We start from the raw sequence: 25712 nt of genomic DNA, 5'->3' as shown, positions 1-25712 counted from the left end.
TATTATAAGTCGTTTGACTTCTTTTCTAGTCAGTTTTTTTAGATTCGATTAAGTTTATAGAAAAAATTAGCAACATTTATAACATCAATTTAGTTTCATTAAATTTGACATTAAATATATTTTGATAATATGTTTATTTTGTATTAGAAATGTTATTATTATATTTTTTATAAACTTGGTTAAATTTAAAGTAGTTTAACTTGTTAACTAGGTGTAATTTAGTACATAAACTTGTAAAATGCTTGTTTCGGTATACGAATTTGTCTAATTTGTGCGAACGAGGACCAAAATAGCTTGGCAATGTTTGATTGTACAAAGGTGATGTCGATTAGGATATGATGTGCATACGTTATACGTGTAGTGAGTATGTATAAAACATGCAATATTTATAAATTTTGTCTCTACTTACAATGGTATATATGCTTACAATGGTATCCTAATGAGCCCCTAAATAAGATGAGCTATGTTGTGTTCTTTTTGCCTTATTCCGCACGCACTAGACAAGTTCATGCACCAAAATGAATATTTTACAAGTTTGTGCACTAGATTGCACCTACTTGACAAGTTCGTGTACCGGAGATGTAATTTACTCAAGAAAAAAAGTAAGACGACTTATAATATAAAACAGATGGATTGCCTTTTGAATTCTGAACAATTCAAAATTGGTATAACAAAATTTCTCAAATAACAATTATATTCAGCAAAATGGCTAATATGACACAGATGATGGGCCTTTTCAACTCACTTATTTTTCTTATACTAAAAAAATATAAATCATTTCCTCTTGGAAAAAAGCCTTACCTATTTGGCTTGTTTGGCAACTTGAGAGAAGGGGGATGGGAGTTTACACGAGGAAATTGATGGTGAGATTAAAATGGGAATTTGATTTTTCATCCCAGTCTCTTGTTTGGTAGATGTGGAGGAAATTGATAGGGAGTTTAGTTGGAGATTAGGTCATTAATGAAAACGGATGGCTGAGATTTGTTTTGGCGAAGTAAAGGAGGAATTCCCTCCCAATTACCACCCCTACCCAGGTATTGAAAAGGGGGGAGTTCATTCCTCAATTCCCTATCTCCATCCCACCAAAATTCCCATGTCTCCCAATCAAACAAAACATTTAATAGTCTCATCCCTCTAAACTCCCAATCCTTTCTAAAAGCTCCCCCCAACCAAACGGGCCATTTTTTCATAAATAAAGTTTAGAAACTTTTCTCCTAAAGTAACAAGTCTAGCCACACACACCCAAAGCATGGCTTATAAAACCAGCCAGAAACAGGCTTTGGAGGGGCAAAATACTCCACACCGTGCGAAGCCGCGAAGGGCAAAGAAGATGATGACTAATACCAAGCTCTTCCCTCTCGTCGCTGCCATCTGCATTTCCTTCCTGTCCGTAGCGTGCGCGTCCAACTCCACCTCGTCGCACCCCAGCTCCAGTTCTAGCCTCCTCACCAAACCGCCGCAATGGCGGGAACACCTCCTCCTTGCCGACTCGTCCTCACACGTCGGCCTCGGCCTGAACACCGTCGCCGCATGGCTACTCTCCTTCCTGGCCGCGTCCGTGTCGAGCGCCGGCGGCGTGGGGGGCGGATCGCTGTTCCTCCCCATCCTGAACCTCGTGGCGGGGCTCAGCCTCAAGCGGGCCACCGCCTACTCGTCCTTCATGGTCACCGGCGGGGCCGCCTCCAACGTGCTCTACAACCTCCTCTGCACGGGCTGCGGGCGGCGCGCCGCGGCGGTGATCGACTACGACATCGCCCTGCTCTTCCAGCCGTGCCTGCTCCTGGGCGTCAGCATCGGGGTGGTGTGCAACGTCATGTTCCCGGAGTGGCTCATCACCGCGCTCTTCGCGCTGTTCCTCGCCTTCTGCACCACCAAGACGTTGCGTGCCGGGCTCAGGATATGGAGCTCGGAGAGCCGCGGCGCCACCCTCGCAGTCGCAGCCGCCACCGCGCACGGCCGCGAGGAGCCCCTGCTGCTGCCGCACGGCACCGATGCCGGCAATGGCGGTGGTGCCCGCGGCGACGCGGGGTTCCCGTGGAAGGACGTGTCAGTGCTTGTCATGGTCTGGCTCTGCTTCTTCGTGCTCCATGTCTTCATTGGCGATAAGCATGGAAAGGTATGCCCCCCTTGCTTGCTAGCCTCGTGACGTGTTCTGTCGTGCCGTAAGCTTCTCGAGCCTCCGTTACACAGTTAAAGCAACAAGACCAGCGCACCATGCAACTTCACTGTACAAGTGTACATGGTGGTTGCTGATGCACGAAAGTGACGCATAGGCCAGTGCAAACCCGCAACGTTGGGTAGGAAGGAAACGGATCCATGGAGGCATGGACCATGGGTAGGAAGTATATCTGTTCGTGATCCAAAGCAACGATACTCCAGAATGCGCCCTTCGTTATCACGGGTGCCTTTCTGCTTGTCAGTTTTTGCTTGCACTATGCAGTTATGCTCTCCATTTGTTGTTAGCTTTAGTGGAAAGTAGCGGCTAGGTTTGTTTGCTTCCTTTGCTTTAGTGAAAAATGTCAATTTTACTCGATAGGAATGCCTCACTTCATCTCAACACGCGCCTTTTTCATGAACTCTAGATAGGTATCGAGTCGGCCTGGAAATGATAAAGCAGCTCACATAAAGTCGACATGTTCTGAAAAGAAAATTTAGGGGATGTTTAGATCTAGGAGTGTAAAATTTTAGCGTGTCACATAAGGTATTATATAGTGTGTCGCATGGGGTGTTCGAGCACTAATAAAAAAACTAATTACAGAATCCATCAGTAAACCGCGAGACGAATTTATTAAGACTAATTAATCCGTCATTAGCAAATATTTAATGTAGCACCATATAGTCAAATCATGGAGCAATTAGACTTAAAAGATTCGTCTCGTAAATTAGTCACAGTCTATGTAATTAGTTATTTTGTTAAGCCTATATTTAATACTTCATACAGGTGTTCAAACGTTCGATGTGACATGGTGAAAAATTTTAGGATAGGATCTAAATAGGGCCTTAGCAGTTTTCTAGCTGATATTAGTTTGTTCCAGAAGTTGATTGACCTGGAATAACCTGTTGAACTCGTGTGTCTTTTCGGTAGCATGATGAATTGTTTTCTAAAAATATATATAAGCTGATGGAAGGACAACACCAAATCATATAGCTGGAGCCTGGAGGCTGGCCAATTCTCCCTGAAAACAAAAATAAATCGAACGTCGTGTCAGTTAATTACTGAATTGGGACCTTTTCTTCCTTGTTAGAATCATAACATTGTTCTTCTCCACATTCATTATATATGAACTGGAAAGATTGAAGACGTCAGTGGCAATTTTGGCAACTTAACCATACCGAGGTTGCAGTTTAGAAATTCTGGCCATCAATCATACTCATATGCATGATTCCAACATTTTGTTCTTATCTGCTCAGGGTATGATCAGGATAAAACCCTGTGGAGTTGCATACTGGTTGATCACCCTGTCCCAGGTTCCTTTCGCCGTGGCTTTCACAGCTTATATTATATACGCGAAGAGGAAGAAACAAGTTCTGCATAATCAAGAAGATGGCAAGGTGGCATATTTTGTCTTTTATTAACTGTTCTTGTGACAATTACTTACAAGCAATTGGGGCTCATGAACCATTACATGGTCATGTAGGCAAATCCGGAGAGCACTAAAATGGATACCTTGCCCACGCTTCTATTCCCACTGGCTGCTTTTGTCACCGGTGCTCTGAGCGGCCTCTTTGGCATTGGGGGAGGCCTACTTCTGAACCCTGTTCTTCTTCAGATTGGAATACCACCGCAGGTACAGTGGTACACACACTACAGATTCTTAAGCTACTGAAACTATGGTCCTATGGACCTATGGTTACCAAGGTATGATCAGTAGTTTTCTGTCGAGTCCATGATTCATGCAGTAGCATTACCATCCTTGATTTGCAGACTGCAGCAGCGACGTCTTCGTTTATGGTCCTTTTCTGCGCATCCATGTCGATGGTTCAGTTCATCCTGCTAGGCATGCAAGGCATCGGAGAAGCTTCTGTTTACGCAGGGATCTGCTTTGTTGCTTCGGTTGTTGGAGCGGTGGTGATTGAGCGAGCTATCAGGAAGTCCGGGAGGGTGTCGCTGATCGTGTTCTTGGTAACTGGCATCATGGCGGTCAGCACCGTGATCATCACCTTCTTCGGAGCATTGGATGTATGGGCGCAGTATACTAGTGGAGCTTACATGGGTTTCAAGTTACCTTGCTGACATTGTCAGTAAGCTAAATATGTGCACACAGTTACACAACAAAAAAAAAAAAAAACATCGAGTGAGAGGTGCTTGCTATAAATGGGCTTGCCTGAAAGAAGATTTTGTTGTCCGTGTCATAACAGGTAGTTATTAGCTTACAGAATTCTCACTACAATAAATACCATTTCGGCATTTTTGATGCCCATACTGAAAAAGAAGCCTGACTTACGGTGATCCACGTAGCAGTAGAGTGCTTAAAACCAATTTCCCCCTCTTTTTTAGATTTTTCTTTTAAATATGCTAAATCTGCTAGTATCAGTTTTCTTAGTTTGCCCCAAAAAACCGTATTAGTTTTTCTAGTTAATTTTGAAAAGGAGAGTTCTAGTTTTATCACACTAAAACGCCAGAAAGTACTATCAAGAATTATCTTGATTGGGTAGACGAACTTCTTGTCAGAGCACATTTGACATCGTCCAAATAAAGTGCCCTTACTACCGTGCAATGCTTGGAAAGCATTTCAATCCGTGCAATAGTTGGAAAGTATTTTCATCTCGAGAATATCCCCTCGTTTTTCGTGTTATTCAAATAGTCACAGTTTTTTTTAGAAAGCAATATCATAAATTAATATAAGATATGTTATTCCACAAACATTGAAATTTAAATCCAACCTGTGCTTTGTACTCCAATATGGAAATGTTTTAAACTAGCAAGGGCATGTTCCCTCGTTTGTTCAAATACTATTTAAATTGCTGTTAAAAGTTCTCAAACAAATTGACAGCATTGATACCATATACTATATAAGAGTGATTTTACAGATCTTGAGAAGGTACGATACCTCTCGATACCATGAGATACGGAAATTTGCACTAAAAATTTTGGTACACCTTGTTATCTCTTGAGGACTCTAAAATTTATCTATACATAAACTACTCCACCAAACCAAGTCAAAACTCAACTCACACATTGAGAAAAAAAAAAAGACAAACCCAACATATGAATAGTCTTTGGTACTCCCTCCGTTTCATGTTATAAGACTTTCTATTATTGCTCACATTCATATAGATGTTCACGTATGAATTTGTCTTTTTTTTTAATGTTTCGGTGGAATTTGAATATGATTTCTGGTGAAGTGGTAGATATCGCTATACTGTGCATTGCCAAAAAAAAAGAATATTTTACAACTATTTATATTAAATTTGATTCAAAAAGTTACATGAGGGAAAATCCCTCAAGGGTTAGGTACTTAGGTTGCCCTCCCGTACTCCAACCATATCTAAAGTAGTGAAAAAACTAAAGTTTTTCACCACCTCGATGCGCCACGTCATCGGAAAATAAGGACCGTTGGATGCAGCTTGGTATTCAACATCAGCCATTGGATCTCAAATAAACTTGACTAGAAAACCTGGCCAAGTTAGAGTCTTCTAGAGTCTTCAACAGGAGTTTGGAAAGCTAGTCATGCACGACCTGCTCAGTAACCGAAGCGTCACCAGGTAAACAATCCACCCTTTCGAGTCAGCGACCATCAACACCGTGCCGCCTCCCTGGCCATCCTCCTCTCTCTAATCCACACAGTTGCCCTCTCCGTTTGCTCTCCCTAATTCCGGTCGCCACCACCGCCTCATTTTAGTAAGAGATGGGGGACTAAGCAGGCAGGTTCAAGTGGTGTTGCCTGCACCTTCGCAGGCTATGAGATGCTTGAGTTCGTTCGCCGCAGCGAGTCCTCTCGCCAAGAGGCCGGAGCTCTTCATCATCTCCGGCTAGTACCATGTAAAGCGTACTCTCCCAACTCCCTCTCGCTAGGAAACAGGAAATTAAACTTTGACCATTAACAGTTCAGAATGGGTTAACAGTTCAGAATGCGGGAGATGGCCAGATGGGAGCCTAAACTGAATCATGTTTTTTATTTCCATCATCATTAACAGTTTGCTCCTTACGAACATACTCTATTAAGCAAAGCTATTTGCTTCCTCAAGGTACCTACGTTTCGAGATTTTCGTATAGTTTTGAACTCTGTTTATTTTTTAGGCCCGCCATATCTATTTGCAATTCATACTTTGCCTTGGATCTAATGACGAGTTACTACTTAATACTGAAGAATGGTGTGTTCAACGAACATAACATACATCTCTAGATGTTAAATACTGGATTTCTTTAGTTCAGAATGCCATATTTAGTCATATTTACACGAAGCCATAAACAATTTTGGTTCGAATAAGTGACTCTTGATAACAATCAGCGAGGGATCAACAATGAATATAATTTCGGTTCGAAATTTCTAAAATTTTGGTTACTTCTGACCCACAACAACACATTATCTCGTCCGAAATTTTGGTTTTCTAATATTTTGAATTTGGTTAAAGTTTATTAAAATTCAGTCAAACTTTGTTAAAAGATCAAATAATTTTGGTCCAAAAATCATGAAAATTCCTGGATATTTCGAAAATTTCGGTGACACCGAAATTCCAAAATTTCAGTTCAAAACAAAATAGGGAACCTTGTGGATCAGCTAAAATGGCACATATATACTAATATACATAAGATACTTAAACGGGCATCCAAGTCGCACAAAACACGACTATGTGGCTAGTTGATGTGCATTCCGACTCAGAAAAACGTCTAAATACATAGTTGACCAAACTAAACTGTTGTCGACAGCAGATGGAAACTGTGCACGGAATATTTATCTGCAGAAACATCTAAACAAACAGGTAAACAACAGGAATGTCCACGTCGTAAGTATCAACTAGGTCTATTACAAATAGATTCAACTCCTACTCTTCGATTTCAATTGCCCATTAGAATCTACGAAGAGCCTACCAGGCACATCATAAAACACAGAATCAACACGATTACACGAACATAACCAAACTCGCCTCCAAAACATTGGCAAGCTGATGAGTTCCTCACCACTCAGAAGCAGGTAATCGCTTCATTTCTGAAACAACCCCCAGCTCCACTCCGCCCCTCTCTCAGTGGAGATTGCAGCAGCTAGCATCGATGGACCTTGGTACTGTTCTTGCATGCATCCTTTCCTTCTTGGCCGCGGCCTTCTCCAGCGCCGGGGGAGTCGGAGGCGGCTCATTGTACGTCCCCATCCTCAACATCGTCGCCGGGCTCAGCCTCAAGACGGCGACCGCGTTCTCCACGTTCATGGTCACCGGCGGCACGCTGTCCAACGTGCTCTACACCCTGATTGTTCTCCGCGGCCACGAGAAGGGCGGCCACCAGCCGCTGATCGACTACGACATCGCCGTGGTCTCGCAGCCGTGCCTCCTCCTCGGCGTCAGCGTCGGCGTGATCTGCAACGTCATGTTCCCCGAGTGGCTCATCACCGCGCTCTTCGCCGTGTTCCTCGCATCCGCCACGTTCAAGACGTACGGCACCGGGATGAAGCGGTGGCGCGCCGAGACGGCTGCGGCGAGGAGGATGCTGGAGGGAGGGAGCTCCCTTGGCGATGGCGCGGGGGAAGCGCTTCTTGGCCAGAAGGATGGAGATGGTCATCGGCGTCAATGCGTTGACTTGATGGTGCTCGTCACCATCTGGCTTTGCTTCTTTGTCATTCATCTGTTCATAGGAGGCGAGGGCGCCAAGGTATGAGAATCTGTTACCTAATACTAGTAGTGATTTATTTTGCCCATTCGGATAATCCATGCCTTCATTTGCGCAATTGATTTTTCATCAGTTGTTCATTCAAGTGAACTGATTAGTGATAGCTAGCAGCCTAGCATCCAGGGGCGGATCAAACGTGGGGGGACTCGAGTCCCCCCTACACCTACAAGATCCATGGATATCCCCGGAGCATCCCCTTAATTTTTTCATCATAAATAATAAACTAAAGGTCTCTAGATGACTAAAGGTCGAAGAAATTGTGTAATTGAGTCCCCCCAATTTTTTTTCCTGGATCCGCCCCTGCTAGCATCCATTGTCAAAGTTCCAGTTTTTATGATTAGTCTCAGCCTCTCTCAATTTGTAAGGACATTTCGTTCAAAAAGAATTTCTAAGTACACATTTATTTTCTTCAGGGGGTATTTGACATTGAGCCATGCGGAGTTACATACTGGCTCATCACCATAGCACAGATTCCTATCGCTGTGGCTTTCACAGCGTGTATTGTGCACCAGAAGCGAAAATCACACGCTCAGAACAGCCAGGAGTTTGACCAGGTACACTAAAACAACTCAAACATATGGTTTATTACGTATTTTTTTGATAGCCATCAACAAATTTCCTTGGAAATGTAGGCAATTTCAGTGAAGAGCAAGCTGGAATCTTTGCCAGTTTACGTCTTCCCGGTAGCTGCTCTGCTGACCGGCGTTATGAGTGGGCTCTTTGGCATTGGTGGCGGCCTGCTTCTCAACCCTGTCCTACTACAAATTGGAGTGCCCCCAAAAGTAATTCATGTCTGGTTCAAAAGTAGTATTACTATTAGAATATTAGTAAATGCCATAGTGGTATCTACTCGCTGACGCTTGGTCTGATTTCTTTTTTGTTCAGACAGCATCGTCGACGACGATGTTTATGGTTCTTTTCTGCGCCTCGATGTCGATGGTTCAGTTCATAATCCTGGGAGTTGATGGGATCGTGACCGCGTTGGTTTACGCCATCACCTGCTTCGTGGCTTCGATCGTCGGGCTGGTGGTGATACAAGGCACCATCAGGAAGTCAGGGAGGGTCTCGCTCATAGTGTTCATGGTCGCCGCCATCTTGGCGCTCAGCGTCGTCGTGATAGCTTGCTCCGGAGCGGTTCGAGTCTGGGTCCAGTACACGAGTGGACAGTACATGGGCTTCAAGATGCCATGCTGATGAACGATTGATGAGAATATTTTTTTGGCAGATCGTAAGCTCGCATAGTCGCATGTACGTCAGCATGCTGAAACGGTGAAAATGTGACAGTTGCACCAAACGCTTCGGCCACTTTGGTCTTTGGTTTGATGGTGTGTATTTTTTTTAGAGGGCATCTACACAACGAAATCCTGTTATTATGAGATACTAGTACTTCAAGTGACACCTCTCTTTCCTTTCTTCTATATAGGTGAGATTTCACTTGGTGAACGTGTGCCCCCTCCTGGTACCTGGTACCACGTACCATAGGCGCGATACATATCCTATTCCTCCTTGATATCGTGCGCGCGATACCTCGTCGCCGGCATTGCTCCTATGCAGCCAGAGCAGCATAGCACAGGCTGGTACCTGATACCTGATACCTAGCACCTAGTACCTGGTACCCGGTACCTGATACCTGGTATCTGGTACCTGGTACCAGTATGGTACTGGCTGCATGGTGTGTGGTACCTAGTACCTGTGGAATTGGAGAGATTCAAGAGGATAGGACAGGGGAATCGATACCATCCATATAAGCCAGAGAAAAAAAATCAGCAAAGGGCATCATCAAGCAAAAAAAGAGAAAAACACACATGAGGAAGGGATGCAAGCGGCGGTGAAGCATTGCCGGCGTGGGGGGGTGGAGGAATCAAGCCAAAGCGGAATGGAGTGCTAGGGGTACCTGCAGGTATCGAAGGAGTGGATGCGAGCAGTCAACACCATCGGCATGGAGAGGCGGATGAACGGAGGGGAGTGGTGGCGGTGCAGCATTGTCGCGTGGGGGTGGAGGGACGGAGGAGCTCGCAGTCCTCGTCGGTGGCCGCGGCGGCGCGAGACCTCTCACGTTGCTTCGCCACCGCGCCGCGTGTTCCTGAGCCAGCGGGAGGAGCTCCGCGGGGCGCCGCCTTCCTCGTCACTGGCGAAGGAGAGGGGGTTGAGCGTCCTCCATGCCCAACATGCCACCCCGCGCAGCTAGCCGCCGTCGTCGTCGTTGTGCTCATGAGGGTGGTAGTCAGACTAAAGGGATAGGGAAGGGGAAAAGACAAAGAAGAGGATAAGATGCTAGATATTTAATGGTAGAGCCTCACTCCGGTGCTTTCTACTCGTAGTAGAAAACGATCTGAACCATTGATCTAATTTGATTGAATGGTTCAGATATATTTCTACTACCATCTCATCTTATGGTAGTAGAAGCGTGGGTGGGCAAATTTGTTAAAAAAACTATGTGCGGAGGGTAAACTCGTCTTCTAATAGTTACTAAACTTAACAGCGTACATGATCACGACACCGCCGCTCGCGTGCGCGCGCTCCTCTCTTCCTGCAGCCGGACGCCGCTGCCGCATGTGTCTCCCCCCATCAGAGGCTACGCAGCAGGGCCTAGCATCTCAGTGAAGCGGGATACTTTCGCCATAGGCCGTGAAGGCCCCACAGTGCACACATGAAAAACCTGAGTTGGATGGATCATTGTTGCAAACGTCTTCGATCGAATCAAATGCATGTCTATTAAATTTCACTGCTACTAATATATGAGTGTTCGATTGGAATGGTCAAAGGTAGATCTACTGAATATCTGAATCTGACGATGAATGGCTCGGGCCGTGCCTTTCACTCTCCGGGGGTGTTTGTGTTGATGGAGATGGCACTGCTGGCTAGATGGGTTAGCAGCTTGCGTACACTGCTCTCTGTTGCCTTTACAGGATTTTTTAGTGCTCAAGCTGTTTCTGGGACAACTAAATTCAGCAACAAATTCTTTATGTAACTTTCTTGACACACCATTAATCAAATGGTAATAAGGTAGAGTCTCGCGTCAAAAAAAAATCATCAACAAAGCGCAATCAAGAGTTATATGAAACAAAATTCAAACATGGATGATTTATATTTCTATCATATTGTTTCATTCATGGCACAAATAGATCCACGTAACATTTGAAAAGCAGCAGGCATTAACCTTTAAACACGCAGAAGTGCAACGAAAATGGCACAATACCAAGAGCTTAACTGCTACTCTGCAATGGTGTCTCGCTGCGGCACACACTAGTTACATACATCATCACCAACAGCAGAATTCATGAAACATCAAGCACTACAACTTTTCGTCACCAACTACACAAGTAAGCACCAGCAGTGCCAGGATTTTTCGTCACCAACAGTATAATTCAGTAGCAGCAACTGCAGTATTTTCCAGAAGCAAACTCTAGCCGGAATGGATCCAAGCGAGTCTCCGCCGCACGCGGAGGGGCCGGGATCGTCGTCGGAGTGACCTCCGAATTGAACTGCACACCGCTGCCCCGATTGGATGCACGCGGAACGGCGGAAGGCCACGCGCAGCCGACGCTCGAATGGATCGGTTCCATCGCCGTGATAAGTAACATGCGAGATGCAGTGCCTGCGTCGGGCCTGATGCGATCAAGCGACCGAGACACAGAAATCAGCCCCAGCCAAAATTACCCCTAATATGTATTAAAAGATTACTAATCTACCCTTTAAAATAAACGGTCAGGATTAATTCTACTCGTAGTATAATACTACAAGTAGAAAGCACCGGAGCGTCGCCCTTAATGGTAGTAGTTTTTCCATGTGTACGGAATACTGTTGAGTAGTTTTTTTGTTTTTTTAATAACAGATCAATATATTGACTCGGTTTTTTAAAGAAAGCCCAGAAACATACATAATGTCTGATGGTGTTTCTCATGTGATCACTCGTGCAACATGCATGGCCTGTAGTCCTGTAGTGCTGTGTTTGCACGACACGTTGCCGTCATTTTTGGTTTGATGGTATTGAGCGAGCTTCCGACGTGGGCTAGTCAAGTTAATGGAAGCAGAGCGGAATAAACCACACACGAACACATCGAAACAAGCCCATCTTAAATCTCACTTGGTCTTAAGGGCATATGCTCAACGCCGGGAGCACCTCCACCATCCACGTGAACAAAAGTGATCAAAGACCCAGCTAGGGATATGCCTCACACAGTGCAAGCCATACATCCATCTTATTTTGCACCGCAGTACCTATCAGTCAGTCATATTTTGCATTGAAGCCCTTAGATTATTTTTATTTGCATATAAGTCCAATATTTGCAGTATGCCCCTAGAAATCACAAACATATATACACATCAACCTCTCCTCTCCTCACCATCTCCCCAACCCAATCTCTCTAGCGCCTCTTCTCTCTCCAGCGGTCTCTTTCCCGGCATCGACTCTCTCTCCCCACGCCTCCCCTTCCCGGAGGCGCCGCCTCTCCCTGGCCCAGCCCTCTCTCCCCACCGCCGGATCGAGCGGCGGCGGTGGCGGATCGATGCATCGGCGGCGGATCAAGCAGCGGCGGTGGCGGATCGACGCGGCGGCCGCAAATCGACGTGGCGGCGGCGGCCGGGATCGACGCGGCGGACGCGGATCCATGCGGCGACGGCCGGGATCGACGAGGCAGCGGCCGGTCTCGACGCGGTGACGACCGGACCGATGCGCCGTCGCGCTTCTTCTCTCCCACCGACTGATCTCGAGCTCGTCGGATCCGCACGACAGTGACGACCTCGACCTCGACTATGATGGCAATGGCGCGGGAGCTCGAGTTGATGGCGAGCTGTAGCGCCCGTTCCGTCGTGGCGCCTAGCGGGAAAACTATCTCTTAAAAACTCTATTTGCGAAATCCGTTTCCCTGCTTGTTGCCTAGTGTCCGTGCCATCTCATATCTCAAATCCTCGATCTATCATCAAGTTCAATCCCGAATCCAAATCCTTCCCAAATCAAATCTCTCCGCAAAAGTCTGATTCGCCTCCCTCGGGTTCGATGGGCCGAATCCCTCTCGGCCCATCTCCCCCTCCCTCCCCATCTCTCTCTCTCTCTTCCTCTCCCCCGCTCTGCCCGTGCGCTGCGCACGCGTGCGCGTGAGCCGCGCCTAGCCGAGCGCCCTCCGCCCTCGCTGCCGTTTCCCGCCGACGCCGCCCAAATCGCCACGCCGCCCGTTGCTTCCCGCGCGCGCGCGCCATGGTGGCCGACCGGCCAGTCGCCACCGCCGTCAGCGCCTGCCGCGCCTACCCGCGCCTGCCGCCCGTGTCGTCGCTCCGCTCCAAACCGCCCGGCCGTTATCGCCGTCGTCATCGCCTTGGCCCCGCCCCTGCTCGCGCGTGCTTCCAAGGGACGGAGGCAGAGCTCCTCCTCCCTCTGCCACGTCGCCCCCATCCCCTCCTCCTTTTCCCAAAGTGGAAAGGGGGAAAGCCCCCTTTCTCTCCCTCTTTTTCCCTTTTTCCTCCCGCCGGCGTCATCCTCCCCCCTGTCGCCGTTGGGGCCGCGACCGCCGAGCGCCAGCTCGCTCCCTTGACCGCCCAAGGTCGGTTCCCAAACCGACATCGTCGCCCATATAAACCCAAGCTTTTCCCCCTTTCCTTTCCTCTCCCATTCGCCTCCACTCCATTGTCGCCGCCTCCCGTGCTCTGTTCGCTGTCGCCGTTCGCCGTCGCTCATGTCGGAGGAGCCGGCACGAGCAAGGACACGGAAGGGGACTCCGGGCGCTCGTCTTCTTCCTCTTCCCCGGCCCGAGGCCGGAGAGATCACTCCCGTGCCATCGGCCTCTCGTCACTGCGCCCCATCACCCCCGCACGGTAGTACCTCCCTCCGTTCTCCCTCCTCGTTCCATCTCCTCCCCTTAGACTCGGGTAGTAGCACGAGTAGCCTCCCCGTAGCTAGCTGGCACCGCCCCGACCGTTGCCGCCGCTCGCTGTGTGCTCGCCGCCGTCGCCGCCCGTGCTCCGTAGCGCCCGCTCATCGCCGGCCTCGCTCGGCGTAGCTCCGCCCAATCCGACGCTAGCAACGGATTCCCATAGCCGCGTAGATGCTCTCACCACCGGGAATCGGCCCCTCGTGACCTCATCGCCATTTCCCCCTTCCCTCACCACCGGTTGCCGCCGCCGCAATCCGCCGCTGTCGAGCTCCCTCCGGCGAATCCGAGCCGTTGGCTCGTCTCCCCTCGTCCTGTGCAACATCCCGGTGTGCTCGCCTTCGCCTGTATCGCCATGGTTCGCTCCGCCGCTCGCCGCTGTCGTCCGCCGTCCGTTCCGGCCGGCGTCGTCGTCTACCTCCCGCCGGCCCGCGTGGCAGCCACGTAGGCGCCACGTCGGCGCCACCTCGGCCGTGACCGGATCGGCTGACCCGGCCAGCCGCTCCCTCCGTTTACCCCCCGTGCGCATGGTCCGCGGTGAGCCGTGAGGCTGCGCATGGGTCCGCCGCACCGCGTCCTCCGCGAACCGCGCGCATGCGCCGTGCCTCCCTCCCCAAACCCTAGCACGCCCCGCGTGCACCTCGCTCACGGAGAGCCGAGTCGCCGACAAGCGGGTCCCACCCGGGACCACGCGGGATGGACCCGGCCCACCGGCTCTCTCTCTCTCCCCTCCCCGCCCGCGCGCGCGCCTTGGGCCGCTTTCTTGGGCCGGCCGGCCCATTAAGCTCGGCCGAGCCGCCCCATTCTCTCGGGCCGCGCCCTAGCCGCCCGAGGGAAGTCTAATTTCCCTCCCTCCTTCTTTTCTTTTCTTTTCTTTTTCAAAAAGGATTTAAATAAATCCTTTTCCTTTAGACCAAAAATCCAATAATCTTAGAAACTCAATATCTTTCCAACCGTAAGTCCGTTTGACTCCGTTCAACTTCCAAAATTCCTCAAATCTCGAGATCTATCTAATGGCACGCTTAGAGGTCATTAATAGGGCTTATTTTTGCCGTTTGTTGAGTTGTCCCGTTTTGCGTGTAGTTTCGGAGCCCGAAGACCCGCAGTGCGAGGATTTCGAGGATCAAGCTCAAGATCTCGAGCAAGGCAAGCCACATTTGAACATTTTGAGCCTATATTTGAACTTAATTATGTTGCTTGAAAAATATTATGTATTGATAGGATCGCACTTAATCTGCTTGTCTCGTCTGCAAGGCAGATTGGCGGACCTACCTAATTTGTTGCATTTGACCCTTCCATTGTAATTGTTATACCATGTTCCCTTGTACCCACCTAGTTGCGCCTCGGTAATCATGCACTCTGCACAGGTATCGACGGTCGCCTTCAAACTTAAAATCTGAGAATCATCTTGGGTAAAACTTGGGTTTTACAAAAGACTTGGAAAACCCGACACCTGGGTCGGTGCTTGCGAACTAAATGAATTTCCAAAACCGCGGACCGGGGAACGTACCGGGTGTATGGTTTCCCACTCTTGCACTTAAGGACCGTTTCCTTGGAATTTCATCCGAACATAAGACAAGTACGACCACATGGGTGGAATGGGACACCCCTGGCTGAGTAACTAGCTTATCGGGGGAGCCATTATGCTAAGAGACATGTGGATTCGCCGGGGTGGTGTTGGGGAGGACCCCTGGGCTTCCTGGCACAGTATAGTCTGGGACCTAATCTGGTGTTGGTCTGGGACCCCTCTCGTTGGCATATGGTGAACCTGTGTCGGCTTTCGAAATGCCTTGTCATGAAAGCCTTAAGGTCTCTAGTCGTGGCCGTTCTGCACGGGCTGGATGATCCGGGTTAGTAATGTCGTGTGGGTAAAGTGTACCCCCTCTGCAGAGGTTATTAAAACTGTTCGAACAGTCGTGCCCACGGTCATGGGCGGATGTGAGGTGATTCCTAGCGTAGATTTGTTTGACTACTGCTTTGTGAAATTGCTGTTGTGGAAAGGGGATCGATGTTTGGAAAATCTGCAGCTGATGGGATCAGTTAGGCCCGGGTGGCCGTTTGAAAGTTGTTGGCCGAGTGCTAACCTTGAATCAATTCAAAGACTGATACATTGCACATACTCCGACCGGACGAGACGCACTGTCTCATCCGTGTCGTTTGAGAAGCACTCACTTAGTTGTTTCAGAAAAGAGTTCAAATAAAATCAATTGCAAAAACAACAGCCTTTCCTTGAAGCCTGCATTAAACACTTATTTCCCATGGCTTGCTGAGTACTCCCGTACTCACCCTTGCTCTATATAAATAATCCCCCCCAGTTGCTGAAGAAGATGAAGCGGATCCCGCTGCCGAGGAGTTCTTCTAGGAGCAAGCCGGCTACGATGAGTTTTAGGGTTTCGGCCTAGTTCCCAAGTCGCGCCTGTGACGTTTGGTCCAAGTCTTGGCTTCCGTTTCCCTTTTGTAATGCAGTTGTGAGCTCGGGATCTGTCCGCAGCCCAACATGACTGTACTCCTACTCTATAATAAAGAGACCTCTGTTGCTGTGATACTCTGTCTTCCTGTGATACCAGCACTGTTTCCTGGGACTGGTATCGATTAACAGGTTAATTTGGAGCGTCACGGGCTAGTCCCGCTCGGGGCTAGTTCGGGGCGTGACACGAGCTGAAGCGATAGCATGGGGCGACACAGCTACCCAACGCGCATCCTCGTCGATTCTTCCGGTCAAAAGTGTGATACCTCTGATAAGGGTGTTCGGACCTCCTATAGCATTCATGCACCTTGCAGGGACGCGGCTCCTTCCGACGTGGCGCGAATATTCGCTTTGGGAGGTGTGAGATCTTGCTCGAGGGTGGAGCCTTGGGCATGCCCTAAATCTCACTTGGTGGAGCTACGCAAGAGACCGGGAACCTTTTTAGCCCACTCAATACATGGCCCACATATAGCTTGCGCAGGCTCAGGCGGCGCAGCGGCCCTGGCCCTGGGCCCCTTGTGCGCGAATCGGTTGCAGCGAGGAACCGGGGTCGCGTGCCTCCCGCTTTTGGCAAAAGCTACTCTACGCAACCTCGCTATCGCCGGTAGCTTTTCCGCGGCACGCTTCCGTTGCAGCCGCGTTGGCGCAGCACGGAGGCGGCCGTCGCATGCGTCCCCGTCCCCCCGCCCGCGCGCCGCGCACATGCGCCGAACCGGCCCGCGCCTCCACCCGGCCAGTCCCTACGCTCTTGGACTGTTCACTTAGCCGCATCCAGCGCCGGGCACCTTCTCCGTCTCGGTGGATTGCACGGGACAACGGCGCGACGGCAAAAAGGCGCCTCGCGGACGGTGCATGCGCGAGACGCGGGCGGACGCGCGCGGCTCGGTTTCCCGAACTTTTCTTCGGCTGTTTAACACTACTGGCACCTACATACGTGGCGGGGCGCTCCGGTGCGCTTGCCATCGGCGGGCGTTCCTCCCGGCGGAATCCGTTTGTCACCGAGCGGCCGCGCGTTGCGACAGCCTGTACGTGCCCAAGGAATGTACCGTTCGGCTAATCGGCTCGGCTTGCTTGCGCTGCATGCACATGGCACGATCGGTGGAACATATAAAGCCTGGCAATTGCAGCCAAGCTATTGCTGCATGCTCCAAATATTCATATGCTCAATTCGTCCTACGGCACCTACTAACTCCTTGTCTGCTTCCGCGCGCCATGATCTGTGGCAGCGAAATTCCGTGCCGGGTCTGATAAATTATTCTGTACCCTTCGGATCGACGTAGGGACAAACTGACACGCTAATTCCTCTATAAACATGGAGGCCCAGATCGAGAACATGCACCAGTGATACTGTCTGGATCGTCAAGCTTTGTGCGGCGAAGATGGTAGATATGAAGGCCGCGATTTGCATCGCTGCGGCAGTCTCACTGATCCACGTCGTGTCGGCTGCCGATTACACTATCGGCAGTGCAGCCGGCGGCTGGGGCGGGGAGTACAAGGCCTGGGTTGCATCGCAAACGTTTTCTCCTGGAGACACGCTAAGTAAGTGTACTAAGCTGCACACAAATTACTGCAATTTTTACCAACTAGTGCGGTCATTAGGACTACAGTAGGATTGCTGTCGATTAATTTACGTACCGCGTTCTCCTGCTCATTCTTTGCGGGCAAAACACTGTGCAGCATTCAAGTACAGCTCGTACCACAACGTCGTCGAAGTGACCAAAGACGACTACGAAGCGTGCTCCGCGACCAGCCCTGTCTCCGCCGACAGCAGCGGCAGCACCACCATCGTGCTCACGACGCCGGGGAAGCGCTATTTCATCTGCGGCGCGCCGGGGCACTGCCAGTCCGGAATGAAGCTGGTGGTGGACGTCGCCGACCGCCCCGCACCCGCAACGCCCAGCCCACCGCCGTTGCTGCCACCTTCTCCACGACACAAGAGGCGGACTGCACCGGCGCCAATGCCGTTGCCGCCAGCGCAAGCGCCAGTATGGTCGCCGGCACCAGCACCCGCGGCGACGCAGCGAAGGCATTCGGGGCACAAGAAGCACAGGAGCAGGCACCTTCCGCCTAAACCGGCGCCGGCGATGGCTCCCACTGTGCAGTCCGTGGAGGCAGATTTTCCGGCGGCGGCTTTCGCACCGATGTCCTCACCACCTCCCCCGCCGCCGATGTCGTCGGACGCTTCTGCCGTCGTGCGTCAAAAGTGGAGCGATGTCATAGTCGGCCTAGTAGCTCTTGGGCTAGTTGTTTTGGGTGTATGAGTTGGGGAGAAGTTTTAGGCCAAGTCATGGATGATGCTGATTATGTGCATGCATGTTAATTTAGTCAAGTGTTAAGGTGTGATTTGTTGAGTTGAGGATTGTGTTTTTACATGGTTTTCTATGTGTTAATTCTAAGTCCTTGAGTCCTGACGACTTGTGGAATGAGATTATTAGTTTAAGTGACAAATAATGGATTTGCTAAACTACAGTAGAAACAAAGTCGAGGGCAAAATCTTGCGAATTGCTAACCCTCTTCTTTTTTTGGTCCATTATCAGAATCTCCCTCTAGGGGCCTAAGCTTCATGATCTACTACTTAGCCAAGACATGATCACTAATTTCTCGATCTAAAGCGGAATTGGGTATACCAGAATTTAAAAAATCCTTTGGTCCCGCTTTAAGGAAGTCATCGATCACCTTCTTTGTGTCGATTAGAAGTCCTACATGCAAGACGACCGATCGCCGCTTGATGCCCAAGGCGTCACCGGTGATCACTGTCCGAGAGCCTTGATCTCCTTAAAGGGTCAATCCTAATGGGTGGGTGATCGCTCCCTCCCCTCCCCAGTGATCACCCGCCCCTCCCCCTTACTACTTCACCTCCCATTCTTCTCTTAATACTACACCATAAAAATTTAAATTAAAATTCAAATTTGAAACATGTACGTAAACTTTTTACTTATAAACTTGGGTCTATAAACTAATATTTGAATTCAAATTCAAATTCAAATTTGAAACGGGTATGTAAACTTTTAACTTATAAACTTTGGGTCTATAAACTAATATTTGAATTTAAATTTAAACTTTAGCTGTATAAACTTTAGATGTATAGAAATACTATATATATAAAATATTTATATTTGAATTCAAATTCAAATTTGAATCGGATATAATTCAAATTCAAATTTGAATCGGGTATGTAAACTTTTGACTTATAAACTTTGGATCTATAAACTTTAGATGTATAAACTTTAGATGTATAGAAATACTATATATGAAAAATATTTGAATTCAAATTCAAATTTGAATCTGATATTTGAATTCAAATTCAAAATTGAATCAGATATAATTCAAATTCAAATTTGATTCGGATATATAAACTTTAGATCTATAAACTTTAGGTCTACAAACTTTAGGTGTATAAACTTTAGATGTATAGAAATACTATATATAAAAAAATATTCGAATTCAAATTCAAATTTGAATCGGATATATAAACTTTAGGTGTATAAACTTTAGGTGAATAAATTTACTAAAATAGGACAATAATGCAGTGCCAAAAAAGGAAACCAGGTGGAGGGAGGGAGGGGGAGGAGGGGGGGACTGATCGCCCCGGGCGAGCGATCGCCCGCCCAGTAGCATTTCCGTCCTTCAAGGGGTATCCTATAATGTGTTTGGAATCATTATTCGGGACGTTGAAATTAGAATGTAAAAGGTACAAATTACACCAATAAACTACTGTGGTCGACCGAATTACCCTTCTAAACTCGAAAACCAGATATCGCTCACTCTGAACTTTCAATATTCGAACGAAATACCCCCCCCAACACACACACAACACTGTTGCGAGCGGTTTAGGGTTTGAATAGCATATGTGACAGTCTAGTCAGCAATTTTTTCTAAAAAAAATTGCTAGGGCCCACTCATAAGAATCCCCACCCCACTCTCTCTCCTCCCTCCCTTCTGAAGTGCACGGCGGAGGGGGACATGGGGCGACACGGCACGGCGGCACAACCTGCATCTCTTCTCCCTCCCCATCTTAAGCGTGCGGCAGTGGGGGAGAGGGGGCGGCGCAACCCACGACTCTTCTTCCTCCCCTTCTGAAGCACGCGGCGGCGGCGGCGAAGACGGGACGACACGGTAGGGCGACGCGACCGGAGGTGGCATGGAGGCGGAGGTGAGTGCGATGCGTGTCGGCGGCGTCAAATCAGACCCGGCACATCCTTAGAGAACACGCAGCGTTAAATACATTAGCTCTACAGGTGCCCCGCCATGTCGACCCGTCTTCCCCGCCATGGCCGCCGCCGCCGCAGCACCTTTGCCTTCGACCGCGCCGCCCTCAACACCGCAGTCACCGGCCTCTGCGGCCGCCCTACCACGTCGCTCCCTCTCCCTCGCCATGGCCGCCTTCTCGCGCAAGTCCGGTGGCGGCGGACGCTTCCCCGACCATAGGAGAACGAGGCGGATGGTGAGCTTGACTGGCCGACCACCGCTAGCGCGCTGCTCATCCTCGACCGTGCCACATTTGGCTCTGCGGTCACCGGCCTCTGCAGCCGCCCCGCTGTGCCGCCCCCTCTCCCTCTCCATGGCCACCTTCTCATGCAAGTCCGGCGCCGGCCGCCGCTCCCCCGACTATAGGAGGATGAGGCAGATGGTGAGCTTCATAGGCCGACCACAGTCAGCACGTGCCTCATCCTTGACCTCCACCGCGATCTAGCTCGCAGCCGCCGGTGTGCCGCTTGCTCTCAGCTTCCGAAAGAGTGAGAGATAGAGAGGAGAAAGAATATGACAGGTGAGCACCACCATTTCTTCAAATAAAAAATTGTTGACTAGAGTCCACGTAAGACCAAAGCCACTTCGGGTTGAGTTAGGGGGGGCTGGGTAATTTGTCCGGTATTGAAAGTTAAAGGTGTGCGATATATTGTTTTCAAGTTCAGGGGGGTAATTCGATCGACTGCGATAGTTTATGGGGTAATTCATACTTTTTCCAATTAGAATAGGGATAGAAAATTAAGGTTTTAGGTAAAGACTTATAGTGAGATTTGTCTTATACGATAGGAAAAAGTACGAATTACCCCCCAGAACTATCGCGGTCGTCCGAATTACCCCCGAACCACAAAACCGGACATTCTTCACCCCCAAACTTTGCAAACCGGACGAATTACCTCCCTCGACCCAATCCGCGGTGGTTTTGGTCTACGTGGCGTACACGTGGCATCCCAGTCAGCGTTTTTTAAATAAAAAATTGTGGGACCCACCTGTCATCTTTCAATTTCCCCTCTCTCTCATTCTTCCTCTCTTCTCTCTCTCACTCTATCTCTTCGTCTGTCTCTCTTACGGATCGGCAGCGGCGGGAGACACGGAGGGGGGGGGCGGCGGACGGCGGGGGGCGGCGGACGGCGGGGGGCGGCAGACGGCGGTGCACGGGGGCGGATGGCGGACGGTGGCGTCACAGCGACGGCCGAGCGTAGGCGGCTGCGGCCCTGCGGGCGCGGCGCACGGGGACGGGTGGCGGACGGCGGCGTCGCAGCGACGGCCGAGAGGAGGCGACTGCGGCGGCGGCTGCCGGCGCTGCTGGGTGAGCGGCGGCGGGCGCGGCTGGACGAGCGGAGGCGGCGGGCTCAGCTGGGCGAGCGGCGGCGGGCGCGGCTAGGCTTCGTCACCCATTCTCGATGCCCCCGACCTCGTGCGCCGCCTCCGCCGCCGTTGACATCTTGACGATGTCGTAGTTGATGTTGGCGAACCTGCGGCTTCGCTCGTACGAGTGGACGTGGGCGGCGAGCACCAGGTCCACCTTGGTGTCGACGAGCCACCGCTCGAACTGGACACGCATCATCTCCCCCTCCATGTAGTGGTAGTTGTTGCTGTTGTACCACGGCGAGTGCATGAGCACGATGCGGGTGGCAAGCTCCTCCTGCAGCCATGTGCCCATGTCCACTGCAGCGTGTACTTGCCGTAGGTGGAGTAGGAGGCCAGCACGACGACGTGCGCGGAGGCGAATAGGCGATCTTGACGGAGTACCAGAAGGGCTTCGTGCTGGCGGCGGCGCGCGCGCGGTACGGTGTCGGGTAGCGGTGGGTGAAGGGCTTGAAGGGGACGGTCTCCCCGAGCTCCGGCACGAAGTCTAGCTCGTGGTTGCCGGCGGTCCAGATCCATGGCTGGTACGCGACGCTGTGCTCGACGGGCACCGAGAATGGCGGTGGGGAAGGAGGATCCCGCCGCCGTCATCACCGCCGCTGTCTCGCCGTCGGTCGGAGCCACCTAGCCACACCCACTGCCGCTCGCTCGCCCACGAGAGAGAGCATGAGGTGATTAATATGACATGTGGGCCCTATTTTTTTAATTTTTTTTGGCTGATTGGATTTCCACGTCGGCGCCACGTGTATACCACGTAGGATTAAAACCGCTTTGGAAGTGCTTAGGGGGTGATTTATCCCGTATGAATACTTGAAGGTGTAAAATGACCGGTTTCATGGTTTGGGGGGAGGGGTGTAATTCAACCGACCGCGATAGTTCGGGGGGGTAATTCGTACTTTTTCCTATACGATACTGGTGGTACTTAGGGACGATCCAAAAGGTGGGACTCTCAAGGATGATCCAAAAGAGTCGTCCGACAAAAGAGAGAGAATATGACAGGTGGGCCTCACCATTTCTTTAAATAAAAAATTACTGCCTGGACTACGACAAAAGACCAAAACCACTTCGAGTTAAGTTAGGGGGGGTAATTTATCCGGTATTGAAAGTTTAAGGTGTGCGATATCTGGTTTTCGAGTTCAGTGGGGTAATTCAATCGACCGCGATAGTTCATGGGGTAATTCGTACTTTTTCCAATTTGAATCGGGATAGAAAATTAAGATTTTAGGAAAACACTTATAGTGAGATTTGTCTTATACAATACTGGTGGTACTTAGTGACGATCCAAAAGGTGGGACTCTCGGGGATGATCCAAAAGAGACGGGAGCGCCTAAGAGACCACAACAAAATTTTAGAAAATGTGTGTGATCTGCATGACTGCGTGCGGAGTAGACTATATCCACTACTGGAGAAGTACTCATCTCTCCCGGTTCGTAACCCCCTTTACTCCCGGGTAGCGAACCGGGAGGGAGAATCCGGGACTAAAGATGGCGGTCTTTAGTCCCGGTTCAAATACCCGGGAGTAAATCTCCATCTTTAGTCCCGGTTAGTGTCACCAACTGGGACTAAAGAATTTTCTTTTATTTTTTTTAATTTGGTTGTGCTGCCTGGTGTATATATATATATATATATATATATATATATATATATATATATATATATATATATATATATATATATATATATATATATATATATATATATATATATATATATATATATATATATATAAACAAAATATGAGTTTGCAAGTAAGTAAATGTACACATATATTACCAAACCAAGTACACAAAAGTAAATGCATGTGTGCATATATGAATATATAGATATATATTACAATTCGTTCGGACGTTGTAATCTTTGTTTCTGCTACTACGACTTGGTGACATCGGAAGAAGAAGGACCGGCTTTATGAATAGTCGATCCATCGTAATAGAATTCTCCTGTGGGATGGAGAATATGCTTGTTGATGAATCCCATTATCTGTTCTTGAACAGCCCTTATGAAATCATCGTGGGTGGTGTTATCTATCAGGTAAATCATCTGTTATTTGGAAAAAAAAAGGGGATTATATATATGAAACCAGTAAGCAATAATTGACGGAAGAATAAATTTACGTACTTCAAGGTCCTGGCCAGTCCTGATTTGGTGTGCTAAGCAGTGCATGTAATGGCATACGTAGTAGCCGCACAAGTTAGTCCCCTTTTCCTGCTTTGCACACTGAAAGAGAAACAACGAGAGACTTAGTATGCATATCTGATTTAGAACAAAGAAGTAATTCAATACAAAATTGGAGCTAGCATGTACTAACCGGAAAATTGAACCTTCGGGTGAGTTTTTCATTCCAGATCCCGCGGACCAATGTACGGAACCGAATCCATGCTCTATTTAGAGTTGTTAGGAAGGATTAATTTATTATCTGAGATCTAGTAGTTATACAATGATTCATAATGACAGTGCAATATATGACAATACCTATCTATCACTTCGAAAATCTTTGCGAAAGTTTTCTCCGGTTTATCCATTGAATCGTAGACATGAACTTTGGATTTCTCAAGGTCGAAAAGAAGGACCCAATGGAATCTGCAATTTGCATTACATGATACATTGTATGATTGTAGGAACTTTGTAGGAACAAAATTGAAGTTAATTATGATTGTAGGAACTCACGATGTGTTGTAGGGAAGTAGTATGAACCTCTTATAATGCTGCTGCACCAGGAAATGGACGATATTGTCCTCGGTTTGTTTCTCGTATTGTTGCATCATTCTAGCATGTGATTTGTTCCTGAAAAACCGCTTCAGCCTTGGTATTATAGGGAAATACCACATCACCTTAGCAGGAATTCTCTTCTTCAAAGGTTGTCCGTCAACTTCACCTGGATCATCTCGTCTTATCTTGTATCGTAGTGCTTTGCAAACAGGGCATGCTTCCAGGTTTTCGTACTCACCGCGATACAGGATACAGTCGTTCGGACATGCGTGAATCTTCTGTACTTCCAGACTTAGAGGGCAGACTGTCTTCTTAGCTTCGTACGTACTTTCGGGCAATTCGTTCCCCTCCGGAAGAATGTTCTTTACGAGTTTCAATAACTCGCCGAATGCCTGGTCACTCACACCATTTTTAGCCTTCCATTGCAAGAATTCTAGGATGGTACTCAACTTTTTGTAGCCCTTCTCGCAACCTGGGTACAACGCTGTTCTGTGGTCCGCTAACATGCGCTCCAGTTTCTGCACCTCCTTTTCACTTTCACAGTCCTCCTGTAAGTCCCGCAATATTTGACCAAGTTCATCAGCACCGTCATTCCCTTCAACATCCAGCTCCGCCTCGCCCATTGTGTTTTCTTCAAATCCGCCATACTAAGCCCAATCCGGAATGTTCTCATCTTCTACTTCATCTTCTTCCATTGCAACCCCAACCTCTCCGTGCGAGGTCCAACAATTGTAGCTACGCATGAACCCCCACTGAAACAGGTGGGCATGAATAGTTCGTGTGGTGAAATACTCCTTCTGGTTTTTGCACTTGTCGCATGGACAGCTTATAAAACCGTTACGCTTGTTATCATTGGCCACACCCAAAAAATAATGCACGCCATTAATAAACTCTTTCGACCGCCGATCCACGTACATCCATTGCCGATCCATCTATATGAAATACATATAAATCGTAATTATACAAAATCCAAGATTTACAAGGTAATTACATAATAATACAATAATTGAATATAATTATTCATACAATTAATCATTATTATTAAATTCATTGTACATATTTTTCATGTTTTAATTACATTATAAACAAATATTTAATATGTTTTTCTTATTTTAATATTAAATTAGCTTAGTTTTATAATTTCATACAAAATTATATGTAATTATTCAAACAAGTATTTATAATCTTCTTTATTCCCTACACACACTTTCTCTCTCATCATCTTCCATTA

At 48.6% G+C, this 25712-nt stretch overlaps 3 protein-coding genes across 4 annotated transcripts; all 3 read left to right on the top strand.

Moving 5' to 3' along the window:
- The first annotated feature begins 1286 nt into the window (after nucleotides 1–1286).
- Nucleotides 1287–4421, top strand: LOC4327050 (sulfite exporter TauE/SafE family protein 5). Of its 2 annotated transcripts, none has more exons than XM_015767983.3 (4): nucleotides 1287–2116; nucleotides 3412–3552; nucleotides 3639–3788; nucleotides 3926–4421. In XM_015767983.3, the coding sequence occupies exons 1-4, from the start codon at nucleotides 1331–1333 to the stop codon at nucleotides 4232–4234; spliced, it is 1386 nt and encodes a 461-aa protein (XP_015623469.1). In that variant the 5' UTR covers nucleotides 1287–1330; the 3' UTR covers nucleotides 4235–4421. The 2 variants fall into 2 exon arrangements, with proteins under 2 accessions (XP_015623469.1, XP_015623478.1); XM_015767992.3 differs by having other exon boundaries at nucleotides 3639–3859.
- Nucleotides 4422–6876: 2455 nt separating this feature from the next.
- LOC4327049 (sulfite exporter TauE/SafE family protein 2) lies at nucleotides 6877–9268 on the top strand. The gene is made up of 4 exons (XM_015777025.3): nucleotides 6877–7807; nucleotides 8239–8379; nucleotides 8458–8607; nucleotides 8711–9268. The coding sequence occupies exons 1-4, from the start codon at nucleotides 7214–7216 to the stop codon at nucleotides 9017–9019; spliced, it is 1194 nt and encodes a 397-aa protein (XP_015632511.1). The 5' UTR covers nucleotides 6877–7213; the 3' UTR covers nucleotides 9020–9268.
- Nucleotides 9269–17494: 8226 nt separating this feature from the next.
- LOC4327048 (uclacyanin 1) lies at nucleotides 17495–18570 on the top strand. The gene is made up of 2 exons (XM_026021631.2): nucleotides 17495–17698; nucleotides 17837–18570. Exons 1-2 carry the CDS (start codon nucleotides 17539–17541, stop codon nucleotides 18418–18420), a joined length of 744 nt encoding a protein of 247 aa, XP_025877416.1. The 5' UTR covers nucleotides 17495–17538; the 3' UTR covers nucleotides 18421–18570.
- Nucleotides 18571–25712: the final 7142 nt, after the last annotated feature.

This window comes from Oryza sativa, chromosome 1 (assembly GCF_034140825.1).
Source record: "Oryza sativa Japonica Group chromosome 1, ASM3414082v1".
NCBI lineage: Eukaryota > Viridiplantae > Streptophyta > Magnoliopsida > Poales > Poaceae > Oryza > Oryza sativa.
This window is presented reverse-complemented; position numbering and strand designations above follow the sequence as displayed.